Source organism: Cydia splendana, chromosome 22 (genome assembly GCF_910591565.1).
Source record: "Cydia splendana chromosome 22, ilCydSple1.2, whole genome shotgun sequence".
Lineage (NCBI taxonomy): Eukaryota > Metazoa > Arthropoda > Insecta > Lepidoptera > Tortricidae > Cydia > Cydia splendana.
The window spans coordinates 9,090,837-9,105,952 of NC_085981.1; the positions used below are offsets into that span (position 1 = coordinate 9,090,837).

The window sequence follows — 15,116 nt, forward strand, 5'->3', positions numbered from 1 at the left end:
GGTCCGAACAGGCGCTATCTACCTTTAAAACATGTAAAGTTCGGTTTTCCTAGGATAGCGGTGCCGTCACATAGCGGCCGTCTCCATACTAAAAAATACGACTAAATATGGATGAGTAGTATTTTGTATGGAGACGGCCGCTATATGACGGCACCGCTATCCTAGGAAACCAGAGCTTAAGTGTGTTGTTGTGAGGTTACTGAGGTGACTTGTGACAGAGGAGAGTTGTGACAATGTCGATTTTTTGGAACCTATTAACTGTTAGCCAGCTCGCAACAATGGGCGTTTGTTAGCTAGTAACTTGAACTAACAAACGCGCGCTATTGCGAGCTCGTTATTAGTTAATAGATTCCAAAATATCGTCTATGTCACTCTCCTCCGTCAAAACTCACCTCGGTTTCCCTACTTAGGTACTTAGTTTGTATCTTGTTTAGAAAAGGTGCTACAGAAAGAGGTATGGGTGTAGTGAGCGCCTGCTCCGATCCGTGATTGTCACGAACGGAAAGTGAACATCAGAAAGATCTTCAGGGACTGTACGAAGCTTGTGCCTCGAAGCGATGGTCGGGTTCAAATAAACAGAATGTACAAATAAAATACATAAAACGCAGGGTTCCTCCTATACCTTAAGAAGCACATTCATGGGGTGTGCACTTAAAAACTATTTTATTTTCCATACCAGGGCTCCTTAGCCATTTAAACGTCGACATAATAATAAAAAAATACAATAAAACATTGATGTACATCGAACATTTATTTCCTAACGTGGTCCTGAAAGTTCGTGAAGCGTTGATTTATTGTTTTTAAAGTTTGTATGTGCGAGTGTGTGTTTGTGTGTCGGGCGCGTGCGCCCGCGCCGTGTGGCTGTCTCTGTGTCATGCGACTGTCTCTGAAGCACACAAATCATGTTTCACCGAAGTGGCTCACATACCAGAACTACATTGATGTGTCTATCTATACTAACTACAGAATAAGCTTTGTGAATTGGCTGCAAAATAATGATTAGAATAAAAGAAAAACATTTAGAAGCGCTCTGTGTACGTGTGAAGCGCTAGTAGAGCGTACGTGCTGGATCGTAATTCAGCATGTATCTATGTGTTTGTGAGGTTGCCGGTGAGGCATGCAGCTACAAGCGCCTAGCTCTACAACTAGCGCACGACACTCAGCGCCGGGCGGCCCCAGCAGTTACCTTAAAATGCAGCTCCGAGGCACAGGGTGAAATGAAAGTTACTTTGGAGTACAGATACTTTAATACTAAAGTTTAAGAGACAAGAAGCTTCAGTAACGAGTTAACAGAGTACCGGACTGCCCGGTTCAAGTGACATTTCACTCTATTGGGCGACGCTCGCCACTATAAGCGTAGTTATTAAATTTTTGAAAAATTCCAAGTTTAAATTTTAAAATCTAAGTTTTTTGGTGTACACCAAGACACGAATTTTATTTTTTTATCTTTTGTTTTTGTTTAAATTTAAATATAACTACCATATCTTAACAATTAAGTAGCAGGCAATGATTTGGATCTACACGTGTGCATTATAAATTTGCGATTCGATACATAATATAGTATATATTTAATATAGACGCTATTATACTTAACATGTATACATTTTCAGTTCACTATATCCCTCATAGTAGACGGATAGTTAAATTTGCTTGAAATTAGAAACTAAAGTAACTAAAATGAAGGTGAAATCAAAAAGAAGGTGATAAGTATATCTATAGATAGGAAAGTATGGAAGACCAGAGTGGTGTAGTGTTAGGACAGTGAGGCTCGGTGACAATGACAACGTCTGTCTTGAGACCGAAGTAAAACCTAAAGAAAGCATTGACGTATATATCTAAGGACTGGCCTTACTGGCAATAAGAATGGGGCATGAATGGGGCCAGTACAACGGTGTGACACGGCTACAACGCGATTGGTTGATGAGTTCGCATCAACTAGTACCATTTTTAATAACTGTAAGGCCAGTCCTTACACATAATACGTCAATGAAAGAAAGACACATTTTACGAAGATCTCATGACGAGATGATGCCATTACCCAACCATTTGCCATTTAGAAAGGGAAATCTAATAATTTTAACGCATCGTCTTATGTGTTCCATCAGCCGTAGTTATTCCATGCAGAGTACTACCAAACCTCCATCGTCTTGTATTCAAACGCAGCGCTAATATAACTAATAACTATTAATAAAATAAATTAAAGAGTAAGTCAAGTGACTGTGTATATGCTGTGGGACATATACGGGGTACAGCTAGATCACACAACATACAGTTTAACTATGAAACATTCATTAACTAGACACGTAACATTCGCAATCAACTCCTAGGCAACCGCGAAAATCCAAGTTCGTAAATTTCTAGCAACTATCTCTGTCACTCTAATTACGCCTTAATTGGAGTAAAAGAGAAATGTGCCCGAAATTTGCGAACTTCGGTGTTCGCGGTAGGCCCTCTGACATGACAATAGAAAAACAATCTATCGCATTCTCTCGGCAAACATACAACACAAACAAATAACAAGCAAATTTAATTATCATACCGTTAAACGTATATAAAAGCACTTGACTAGCACGTATTTGTGAGTTTGTTTTTTATTTTTATAAAAATGGCACATTATTTTTTCCCGTATCATAAATTATCAATTTAGTACAACACATAACAATATATTATTTTGTATATTTGTTACAAAACGACAAGTTTTAGGAATATTTACAGAAAGATTTTTTTTAGAAAAAACAATACAAAATAAATAATTTTATCATGTTAACAAGGGTTCCGTAGCGGATCGTCGGTTAATCTACACAGGTGCACCATATTTATATATAAATCTATAAAATAATTTGCGAATCTCTAATGTCCTTACTCTAATACTTTCAGTAAACAATTAATCACATCTTAAACTACGCTTTACATTTTTAGAATCTTTAAAACGTTTTTATGTCAATTTATATATTTTAAGTAACGGTTATTTTAGAAAAGGAGTATTTATGTTTTGTTTTAAATATTGATGGCAGTTTAAATTTCGAACTCGCCATCGCTGGCCGTTATTGGGGCGTATTTTAATATTTTTAATCATCGCTTTGATGCGAAACGGGGCTGAGAGCCGGTAGGGAGCTGCCGCCAGACTGCACGCTGATTCTTCGGTGTTCCGCCAAATAATTATTGACAAATATCCTGCGACCGGCCATAATGTCCGCCTTTTGCTGTAAACAACGACGGCCCGTCAGTGTCGCCGTCCCACTGCTCCGTGGCCATTGCGTTCGTTAAAAATAAAATACATATGGCATTCCAAAACCAAAAATTTAAACCTATTTAGTTTTAAAATAAACCGTTTTAAGAACGACGTATCGAGTTAGTAAGCAGCTAGGAGTTTAGATTGGTTGTAAAATGCCAAAACTAGTTACTAATAGGGAAGAAATTGCTGTTAGTAGAGTAAAAAGGTTTTTTAGAAAGCAGTATCGCTTGTAGGTGCCTGTTTGACTAGGGGAGGGCATTCACTAGCTGGGTCGGGCGGGGCATCCACAGCAAACACTAATATATAAATAAAAGAAATATAAATACCGTGTTAAGCTATACTACGCATGTAAGTCCGGTATGTGAGCGATCGCGATCCTTCGGCCGTTTCGGTGAATCGAATGCTGTGTAGCTATTTAGGTATCGAGAAAAAAAAACTCGGAAATAATTTAAAAGTTTTATTATGAGATTTAAATATCTTGGTCGTTTATAGTGCCGGTTAAGTATGCATTTTTAACAATAAATAAAAATACTATCATTATTAACTTATCCATAAGTACATACACAACCGAATCAATAATAAACTAAGGAAAAAATTAAGCTGTTTTAATGATATCTGTTACTTATTTTACTAGTTTTGGTAGTAATGGAGATTATAGTAAAGCATTTAATTATTTGTTTTATTCTGCTTAAATACTATAAGTGTTGGAAGTTTGGAAGGTTATTGTGATAAATTATATTTTTAGGTCTACGTTATTGAACAGTAATACACTATTAAAAATCAAAACATAACCTATCTTTTTGAAAGCCCTGATAACTTGATCGATACGTTATCAAAACTTTGAATCTACTTTAAGAAAAATACAATAAGTGCATACTCACAGACATATCTGTACATGCAAAACACTGTAACATAAGCATCAAATCACACTTTAAATGCGAAGCAAAAATAATAATAAAAAAAACAACATTTGTACCAAAAATTAAAACAATTACACATTATCAATGTATACCCAGTACTTACAATCTAAGTGTGAAGCCGCCATTTTGTTGAAGACCATTGACAAAATGGCCGCTCGGTTTCATAAAAGCTTTATGGGGGACAACCGCTCGATACAACGATTGGTCAATAGCCGCGAGGGCTCCGTTTTCTAGTACTCGTACCGCACCTAGAGTACTGTACTGTACTGCGCATGCGACTAGGTACTTACAGCGACGCCTAGCGAGCCCACCTAACTTACCGTCAACATCTGAAAAGAGCGACATCGCTAGAATTCACTCCCCACCCAACTAACAAAAGAAAATGCTATGGAATTTGTTTGAAAATTTATTTCAATTCAATGTAAATAGATCTCGTAACATTAGCAAAACCAATTTGTTTATTTAAATAGGTATACATTTTGATAGCTCTTTATTTCCTGGTAAGCGTGATGTGTGTTATTCATACTAAACTTTAGGCGCGTATACAGCCGTTTGCTACGGCAGAACAGAATGCATTGGTCTCCCAGCTTCGAGTCGGGTTTGTGGTCCCAAAATTTATTATGAAACAAAACACGTAGGCTGCATAGTCGCATAGCTCGAGTCCTTACCAACAAAGTTATCGTAAAACATACTACTGCCACAATAGCTAGTGAGAGTCGAAATATTTAAAAGTTTTAAAATTTTAGTAAAATCTCAAGTCTAAGGAAAGTTACAATTTTAAAAAGGAGTTTTATATAATTTTTCTTTACAATAGCTATACAAAATATCACTGCTCCGATATACACACAGATGCACTCCTCATAGTTATGTACAAGTACGCCTCGAGGAGGCTACGCGAGTAGCTCGCCCGAACACTAAACTATGCGAATCGTCAACTAGTAGAATCTCAAACACTATTGAATTATTAACATCAACGTACAAAATATGTATTGAAATGTACAGGCACTGCGCGCAGGCCACGGCCTGGCCGGTCTAACCTCTATTCGGTTTATTGCTATCGACTACCTACCTCTAAAAATTTCAACACTTAATAAAAATTCTTAACGTACTATAAATTAAGACTGACTTAAATGAATAAATCGTTTTAAAGCATAAATATGCGTCGATTAATCGAGAAGGCGAGAGATTACGCGGAGATTAGTCGTTAAGTACGATCGGAGCTCACCGACTCGCGGCAACAAACAAAATATCGAATAAAGCGGGGCCTCGCCCCGGGACAAAGTAAAACGTGCCAGGTGAGGGTGGTGTGTTGTGCGGTGTCTGTTAGAATATGGTGGTCTCAGTGCGGGCGGGCTGGTCGGCGGCGTCCTCGTCGATGTACGGCACGTCCACCGGCGCCGCGCGCAGCCGCGAGCGCAGCCCCGCCGCCGAGTGCGCCGACAGCCGCTCCTCCAGGTCCTCCAGCGTGGACTTGAAGGCCCGCACCACCCGCAGCTGCAACCAACACAACCCTCCAGTGCCCGCCCCTGCTGCCCCTCCCTCCTTCCGTCTCTACCCCCTCCGCCCGCGACACTCGCGTGAGTGTGGTGTGGATTACCGCGATGCTGTATTCAGAGTTACACCGTGACTATGCGACGGCTAGTAAAACGTGGCTAGGACATGCAACTATCGAACCCTGCTTCTCTGGACGGATGACCGGTGCTGGATAGTGACATGCTCGCGTATAGAGGATATTTAAAAAGTGCTAGCGATCGTTCGAAAACAATGTGGTCTCCGAGGAGTCTAGATGACAAGCGGGGCGATGCTGGACGTGCTGGACGACACGCGGGACACACTACCGGAAAGTGGGGGGGATGCATAACAGACGACAGAGCTATAGAGAACTAGGTGAAGTCTACGACACTCTGCTCGGGAAGAATCTAAATTTTAAATCCTAAAACTGTTAATGGGGGTCTCACCTGCTCCCAGAAACAATTTGAGAACGCGGGGACGGCTAATTAGTCAGGAGGGCCGGGTGTGAGGCCGGTCGGTTAGTCGGGAAGGCCGAATGTTAGGCAGAGTGTCGCATCCCGCTACGCTACCTACGCTAGGGTACCGTGAGCGCGCGCCGCCGGCGCCGGCAGGAGGAGGCGCCGCGCCGCCGCCGCCCCTACACCTCGGTCTCGAGCACGGGCCGCGGTTGCCAACAACAACGGTCTCGCTCCCCGGGCCATTCGACACCGTCCTAGTCATGACACGACGGCGCGGTTAGGACACGACCGGCGGACCGCTGGCCCCAGAACTAACGTCATCGCTTTTAAACAACGGTTTTTAAAATTGAAATAGATGTCATATACGAAAGAAAATGACCGAGGCCTCCTGTGTCCGCGGCTGGGATCGAACCAGCGCCTTCTGCATTCGCGGCAGACGCCATAACCTCTAGGCCCGGATCAGGGCGATACCGGTCGCAATCTCGAGTATATGCAATCTTTTTGAAATACTAGGCGCCTTTGGCCATATTTCTAAGGGCGAGCACAGTACAAAAAAAGACGAATCTAAATATTGTATAAAATAATTTCATTATTGTTTTTGCAAACTAAAATGTGAGTGGTCGCTTGGCAACTCTATGACTGTTATAAAATAGTGCAAACTTTCAACACACGGTGGGACGACTTTATCGTCGTGTTTCTAATATTTTTATATATTAATGTGCAACTAATAACTAGATAAATTTTAAAACAGCACAATCTAACATAAAGATAAACGCTAAATATATGCTTCGTCACAAAGTCAATTTAATTTCATAAAATGTTATGTGCAATAACCCAAAATGTATGCTGCAATTTCATTTAATTTTTTTATAATAGACATTAACATTTGGAGAGTCTATAAAAAGTCTTAATTGTGGTCTCTATTTAATATTCTAAACACCGACTCAAATTAAAATAAAGTAATACAACCCAGAAATTATCAGTCATCTAGTGTTTGTTTAAAAGCAATGACGTCACGGTCCTCGATCGGGTATGTGGTATGTATTAGTGAAGAGAACAGTTAATAAGTTTACAATCCATCTCCCACAGCAGTCTTGGCAAGCAGGCCAACACGATATAAACAACCTGTATGAAAACAACCAAAAAAACGGAATGTGTGTCGTGTTGATGCGTGTAGGGCCTCAGCCGTGTCACGTGATACGAATATGACCGAAGAGTGCCGAATGAACTGAAATAAATAAATAATAATGGAAATAAACGATTCGGGAGCGTTCGAGGCCTTTAGCTACCCTGGTCGGAAACTACGCCTAGCGACGAGGAGCCTAGTGGACGGGGTTGAACGATGTTTGAACGCCGCAGGGTTATTTCTCCACTGTATCGTGGCTCGCATTTTTGACGACGGTACTTACGCTACGGACAACTAACATGCTTTTTTTTTAATTTTCTAGTTTTAGGAGACAAAGATACGGAACGATTTTTCTCGTTTTACAACATACAATTGTGTAAATATTATTTCGTACAACACACGAGCTTATTTCTTATAGCAAAGCGGATCAAATGCGTTCTCAAGCGAAATTACTGGTATTTGCACAACTGTATATTAAAAAAAAAAATTAAAAAAATGTTAGGAAGCTACACAGAACCACTGGTTGGTTACGGCTCTACGTACTCACCGCGCTGCGACGCCGCCCCTAGTACACATACGACACTACATCAAGCCTAACTGAGGCAAATAAAGGAGGCAACGCCAGCGGCCAAGGCACTACTCACGACTTGACGCTTGACCCACCTGAGGAGCACTGAACACGGCTCGGGAACACACAAACAAACAAACAAAACAAAAACAAACAAAAACACAAAAAACATTGACAACAACACAACGGCAAAGGATAGGTCGACCGACTGTTATATACGCAGTTAGTGAGTGAGCAACCGGCATGCTCTAAGGTTCAAGTATCCACGCCACACTCAAATAAAACGTTCATTGCAGTAACTCAAATACGGAAAATATTGACAAAATAATAATAACAGTGGGATGTAGGTATAAATGAATCGTTACTGCGTGTTCATAGTTAGTCGCGGCCGGGCAAGGGGCCGGCGGAAGGCGGTGGCGGGTGGCCAGTGGCTTCACAAGCAAAACACTATCCTCAAATCAAAATAAAAAACAGACAAAAATAAAAACAGAAAATCAAACTTAAAAAAAAAACAAACAGTCAGTATGACTTAGAGTAAAATAAAAGATAGAGAAAGACAGTCATATTCATACCGCGATGTGGTGTTGAGTGATCTATAGGTATAAAGTCATATTAACTGTTTGGGCGCGAGGGATAAGTAACATCTTCACAGCTACGCATGCCAATGGGTACAGTGGGGTTCAGTCAACTCAGATATAGTTATAGTAAACCAATGTACTAGAGAGAACGGGAAGCGTCAAGGCGGTAGGAAACATGCGCGGTTCTACCGCCCGGTACCATGACATAATACATACCAATACATAGAGATATCATATTATATATATTATATTATATACGTCGACCCCTCGAAGAATAGCCGATAGAGAAAGTAAAGGGGGTAGATAAAAAATATGTCATGAAACCAGGCACTGGGGTTAATAATGAAAATAGATTTTTGAAAAATAAAATCTAATACAAGTATTGCTCGGTTGCCAATTTATACATTTTATGTTTTAATTTTATTTGTTTATTTTCGAGAATTAGCGATCGAGCAAGTCAAACTACGTTAATAAATGGGCCAAAACATAATATAGCGTTACTACTGTATATTACTTTGTAAAGTGTTTCTCTGTGTAGGTATAAATAAAATAAAATAACTGTCGTAAAATAACAGAAGTATAGGAGAATAAAATAAAAGAGTAAAATGAGATTGAAATTAACAAAAAATAAATATAAACAAAACAATGAAACGTATAACTTTGAAAGTTTGAATTTAGAATTTACTGTGTTGGTTTTTTTCTTTATTTAAAAATTCTAGTGACTCCGGCTTACTGTTCCAACAAAAAAATGTGTAGAAATAGTAACTATTTGTTTCTATGACGATATATGCTATATATGGATGCATAGTATATTGAAAATGGTGGTATTATTCGGTTTGTATGCAAAAATAGTAAAAGTATATATAAATGGAGAATATAACGGTAACTTAGCGTTAGGATGCCCAACGTATCCGCAGTGTTGACCTGTTGGCTTCATGTACTTTTACATAACAGCTGTAAACTCACAACTTATCCCTCATTTTAAGCACGAACATATTTCTGCCACTCCTATGTATTTTCTGTTTCTCATATATATACTGATTTTTATTAAATTCCATATAGAATATATATTTAATTATTGCGCAAGCACATCGTTATAGCTCAAAATATATGATGAGGCTGGTGCAATAATAAATGACCTAATTTTTAAAATTATACAAGAATATCATCACAACACTTTTATTTTGATTCAGTCTTTAATTCACAGCCAAAGTTATGATGGGATTCTTGAACCAGCAACGTCTATGTGCAAATAACAATCATAAATAAATATGTATAACTTTTATTTGCAGTAAGGCGTTAGAAAGGTCTGCGTCCAGGAGTCAAAATATTGACTAAAAGACGCAGAAATGCTCTCAATTCTGAGTTAAAGTATAGACTTTATATGTATTATAATATGGTCGACTTTAACTCAGACTTGAATTAGATGTAAGTGTACCCAATGACGATCAAAGACAGACTTTGACCGAGATATATATATATAGATATATACCAACATTTATCCCATACTGTGGAGTGTGCCTATACCTCCCATTGCACAAATGTAAAATGTCATTTAACCCTCGACATTTTTACGTAAAATGCAACATATATCCCCTGATTAATTCAACAAGCTTTGTATTAAAATCAAATATTTACAACTTTAGTATAACACTATTCACCATAAATATTTTCTAAGAAAAAGTATAAAGACTAATGCGTTGTTGATTATAAACGCATTAAAAGCACAAGTGATAAATTAAATACGTAACTACAATTTAAGAAACTATTTGTAAGCTTGTTGAATTAATTATGCAAAGCAAGGACGAAAATAGCGGACTCATCATTTATCTAACTCAATATGCTAACGGAGCTGATTTGATGCAGTTGGGAAGTATCCAAACGAATTCTTCGATAGAAAAGCATAAACACTGAGTTAGGCTCATTAGAAAAGTCTCGAGAAGTACTCGATAGACATAAATGCAAAGTAGAGAAAGTATAGACTGCAATAAATGTGTGTATCAAAAATATTTTTGACGGTAATTTGTTTTAATTTCGGCCCCTTTTTACGGTTCCGTACCCAAAGGGTAAAACCGGAACCCTAATTAGTTTTAATTTTGTAAAGTACTCATGTTTTTATTAAGCGAGGAATGGGGTCTATAATCTATCAAAAGGTGCATCGAGATAAGGGAAAGCGCAGCTAATTCCCGAATCACTCGCGGACTGCAAATCGTTACGTATTGCAAGAGAAAAGGCACACAACCGCATCGCATCAAGGTCGCGGTGCGGTGCGGTAGTGTGTTCCGGGTATTATAGCGTCAACGTGTTCGTCCGTTATCTTCGTCCCTCCCCTTCCCTCCCCCTCCTTCCCCCTCCCCAGGGCCCCGGGCCGGCGGGTGCGGCACGTACCTGCGTCTGCAGGCGGGTGAGGCCGCGGATCCACAGGATCTGTCCGGCGCGCGGTTTCTTGTCCAGGTCCGAGTCGTAGTCGGGCCCGGGCTGGATGGAGGAGGGGTCCGGCTGCCCGCGGCCCCAACTGCAACACATACAAATACACAACGTAATGATGATCTACTTATAATCATACAAAAAAAGTTCTTAATAAGGAGTAATACTGTATTGTTCTGCCGCCAGACGCAGCACTAGCACAAACCGTAAAAAAAGAAATAGATTTACCTCTCCCATATATAACAAATACTTTTAAGTGATAAGATAAGATAAAAAATAGTTTATTCAAGTAGGCATACTACAATGCGCTTATGAACGTCAAATAAAGCTATACCGTGGAAGTGTCAGGGAAAAGACGCGTGAAAGCACATACCTATAAGTTTCGTTACATTGAGGCGTTTGTTCGAACGACTGAATTCACTGTTTTTCTGTATCGAAACTCACATGCGAGATCTCGGATAAAAAAGACTTTAAACAGGATGCCTCTGAGTGTATCTGAAAACCAACTCACGAAAGTTTCTTAGGATACTTTCTAGTGGATACTGAAGTGACGAGTTGCCATCCACACGAGGTTGCCGGAGAACAGGCACCACAAACACTGTTCTATATATCCATCTATTATACCTCAATGTAACCACGCATGCGAGTTCTCGCATCGCCTCAATGAACCTCTAAACTGTTCGATAAACATTTCACATGCGAGTTATTTTATTTTTATTTTATTTTATTGATAAAAATGTTTACATGACATTACAGTTAAACCAATGCGTCACGAAACTTAGACTAAAAACAATAACAATAAGTACTTATAAAAGCAACAATTATTTTAACAACAACAATAATAGCACATTACATTTGACAAATTATATTGGAACAGTTGAGCACCTAGCATCCATCGCCTCACAGAATCTCAAGCATTCTCCTATACACTGCCGTCCATCGCCAAGCAAATAGGTCGCACTCAGGTGTCGATGCCAGGAGCGCATTGAGTAGTGAGAGGCCGCGGGGCAGCGGCGAGTTCCTGCGCGATACGGTGCGCGCCGGCGGCACGGCCAATAGGTCGCGTTGTCGTGGTCTGAGGGCCATCCTCGGGACGTCCGGAACAAACAGACGCACGAGACCAGAGACAACTTCGGGACAGTCCGACCTTCTACACACCGTCTACAGCAGTTATCGCACCGTCTACAGTTTATGAACTTAGCTACATAGGCAACACTCACGAAAGTTTCTTGGGAATCTTCCTAGTGCCGGCGCTGAAGAACAGGCACCACAACCACTGCCATTGGTCATCCATCTATCATACCTCAACGTAACCTCGCATCGCCTTAATGAGTCTCTAAACTGTTCGACGTGCGAGTTATCGCACTGTCTAGAATTTTGAACGTATTTACGCAGACAATACTCACGAAAGTTTCTTGGGAATCTTCCTAGTGGGTACCGAAGTGACGAGCTGGCCCCACACGAGGGTGCCGGCGCCGAAGAACAGGCACCACAACCACTGCCACTGGTCTATCCATCTATTATACCTCAATGTAACCTCGCATGCGAGTTCTCGCATCGCCTCAATGAGCCTCGAAACTGTTCGATACACATATCACATGCGAGTTATCGCACTGTCTAGAATTTTGGAACTTAGAACACTCACGAAAGTTTCTTGGGAATCTTCCTAGTGGGTACTGAAGTGACGAGCTGGCCCCACACGAGGGTGCCGGCGCCGAAGAACAGGCACCACAGCCACTGGTCTATCGACAGCCCCGCCGTGCTGAACGCCATGCCGCCGAACTGGATTATCACCACCTGGGAATGATATATATACGTGTTCAATTCTGGTTTTGTAAGGTACCGCTGTCTTTATTTAACTTGACGATATGACGATGGAGAAGAAATGGGTTCCCACAATCTATCAAAAGGTGTGATCAGATCTAGTGAACGCGCGGCTAACTTCCGAACCACTAGCGAACTGCACACATGCTATAGATTTCTACGTAATGCGCGCGAGTAGTTAGCGAGACTTTATCAAACAAGCGTGGCGTAAGGCGCAAAGGAGAGTTTGCTAGATCTGGACGCACTTTTATGTTCGGGAATTGATCCTGTGAAGTATGATAGATGCTTGGTCTGAGACCTTGTAGGTCTTATTTTATAATTAGTCACTGCAGAAGTTATTAGGGAGGTGTTTATGCAGCAGCAAATATCATTAGGATAAAACTAAAATTAAAACATACCTGCGACAACGCAGTGCCGATCCATATAGAGTAGAAGATGGGGTTAGTGAAGAGCCCCTGGAACACGTTCCTCTGGCCGTGGATCTTGCGCGCGTTGATCTCGTTGAAGAGAGTCATCATGACGAACGTGTTGAAGATGATCGTGAAGTGTTGCGTGGGCTCAGTGTTCAGCTGCTTGCCGCGGCCTGACGGGATGTTTAGGATGCGGTCACCTGGAAGGAATAACAGTTTTTTAAATGTGGCACTATTAAAACGTAAACAACATTAACAAAAACAGATGGCCTGTCCAAGGATGTTCTTCATCATGGTGCGGCCGTAGAGCGCTACAGCAGGTCTGACGTCATCTCCGTGGCCATCTAAGATGCCCTGCAGTCACTTACCGACGAAGAGCAGCGAGAAGATGATGAATAGCTGGTAGATGGCCTGTCCGAGGATGTTCTTCATCACGGTGCGGGAGATGAGCGGCTTGGTGCGGCCGTAGAGCGCTACAGCAGGTCCGGCGTCATCTCCGTGGCCATGTAAGATGCTCTGGTGTCACTCACCGACGAAGAGCAGAGAGAAGACGATAAACAGCTGGTAGATGGCCTGTCCGAGGATGTTCTTCATCATGGTGCGGGAGGTGAGCGGCTTGGTGCGGCCGTAGAGCGCTACAGCAGGTCCGGCGTCATCTCCGTGGCCAAGTAAGATGCTCTGGTGTCACTCACCGACGAAGAGCAGCGAGAAGATGATGAACAGCTGGTAGATGGCCTGTCCAAGGATGTTCTTCATCATGGTGCGGGAGATGAGCGGCTTGGTGCGGCCGTACGGCTTGCGCTGCAGCAGGTCCGGCGTCGGCATCTCCGTGGCCAGCGCCAGCGACGCCAGCGTGTCCATGATCAGGTTCACCCATAACATTTGTACAGCCTGGAACACGATGGGATTTGAACATTAAAAATTGATTTAAAAATATATAAACAAATATAACGGCGTATTCGAGACAATGAATGCGGAAAAGCCAGTACGAGTATGAATGACCTTACTAGACTGCCAAACCTCGCCAGAATGTCCAGAAAGTATAGTATTCTCCAAAACGCACCTTAAGCGGACTGTCCTGTATCGCACAAGCACCAATGAACGCAACCAATACTACTACTACCACTACTACACGCAATAATGACAGCAACCACTTTCACAATCGAGGAGTTTGCCTAGTAGGTAGAAAGTAAGATGAAGATGGTGTTCTATCTTCAGAACAGCATCTTAAGTAGACTGTCAAACCTCAGGAATGCCCAGAATCCCCCTAAACGTACCTTAAGGGGACTGTCCTGTATCGCACAAGCACCAATGGACACAACAATGACGGCAACCACTTTCACGATCGAGAAGTTTGTCTAGTAGGTAGAAAGTAAGATGAAGATGGTGTTCTATCTTCAGAACAGCATCTTAAGTAGACTGTCAAACCTCAGGAATGCCCAGAATCCCCCTAAACGTACCTTAAGGGGACTGTCCTGTATCGCACAAGCACCAATGGACACAACAATGACGGCAACCACTTTCACGATCGAGAAGTTTGTCTAGTAGGTAGAAAGTAAGATGAAGATGGTGTTCTATCTTCAGAACAGCATCTTAAGTAGACTGTCAAACCTCAGGAATGCCCTGAATCCCCTTAAACGTACCTTAAGCGGACTGTCCTGTATCGCACAAGCACCAATGAACGCGACGATGACGGCCACCACGTTGACGATCGAGGAGTTTGTCTAGTAGGGAGAAAGTAAGATAATCCCCCTAAACGTACCTTAAGCGGACTGTCCTGTATCGCACAAGCACCAATGAACGCGACGATGACGGCCACCACGTTGACTGTGAGTTGGAACTGGAGGAACTTGGCGATGGAGTCGTATACGTTGCGGCCCCACATCACGGCTTTCACGATCGAGGAGAAGTTGTCGTCTGTTAGGATGATGTCGGAGGCTTCTTTCGCTACGTCTGTACCGGCGATACCCTGGGGAAAACCAAATTCATGTTAAATATGAACCTTGTCGGATTGCACTAAGGTTGATATTGGGTTGTGGGCCGTACGCCTGCCGCCCG

At 41.7% G+C, this 15,116-nt stretch overlaps 1 protein-coding gene across 16 annotated transcripts in view; it reads right to left on the bottom strand.

The window, feature by feature from the left end:
• The window catches only part of LOC134801450 (plasma membrane calcium-transporting ATPase 2), a 275,898-nt gene that overhangs the window by 4,773 nt on the left and 256,009 nt on the right, over window positions 1–15,116 (bottom strand). For 11 of the 16 annotated variants that reach the window (XM_063774030.1, XM_063774021.1, XM_063774024.1 and 8 more), the window contains 5 exons: window positions 14,821–15,027; window positions 13,751–13,949; window positions 13,047–13,258; window positions 12,470–12,621; window positions 10,786–10,912 (listed from right to left, as the gene is read on the bottom strand). In XM_063774030.1, the coding sequence (XP_063630100.1) occupies window positions 10,786–10,912; window positions 12,470–12,621; window positions 13,047–13,258; window positions 13,751–13,949; window positions 14,821–15,027 (897 nt within the window). Of the gene's footprint in view, window positions 1–2,642; window positions 3,204–3,679; window positions 5,650–6,250; window positions 6,380–10,785; window positions 10,913–12,469; window positions 12,622–13,046; window positions 13,259–13,750; window positions 13,950–14,820; window positions 15,028–15,116 lie in introns of those variants that run through there. The other 5 variants (XM_063774031.1, XM_063774033.1, XM_063774036.1 and 2 more) reach the window with 3 other exon arrangements.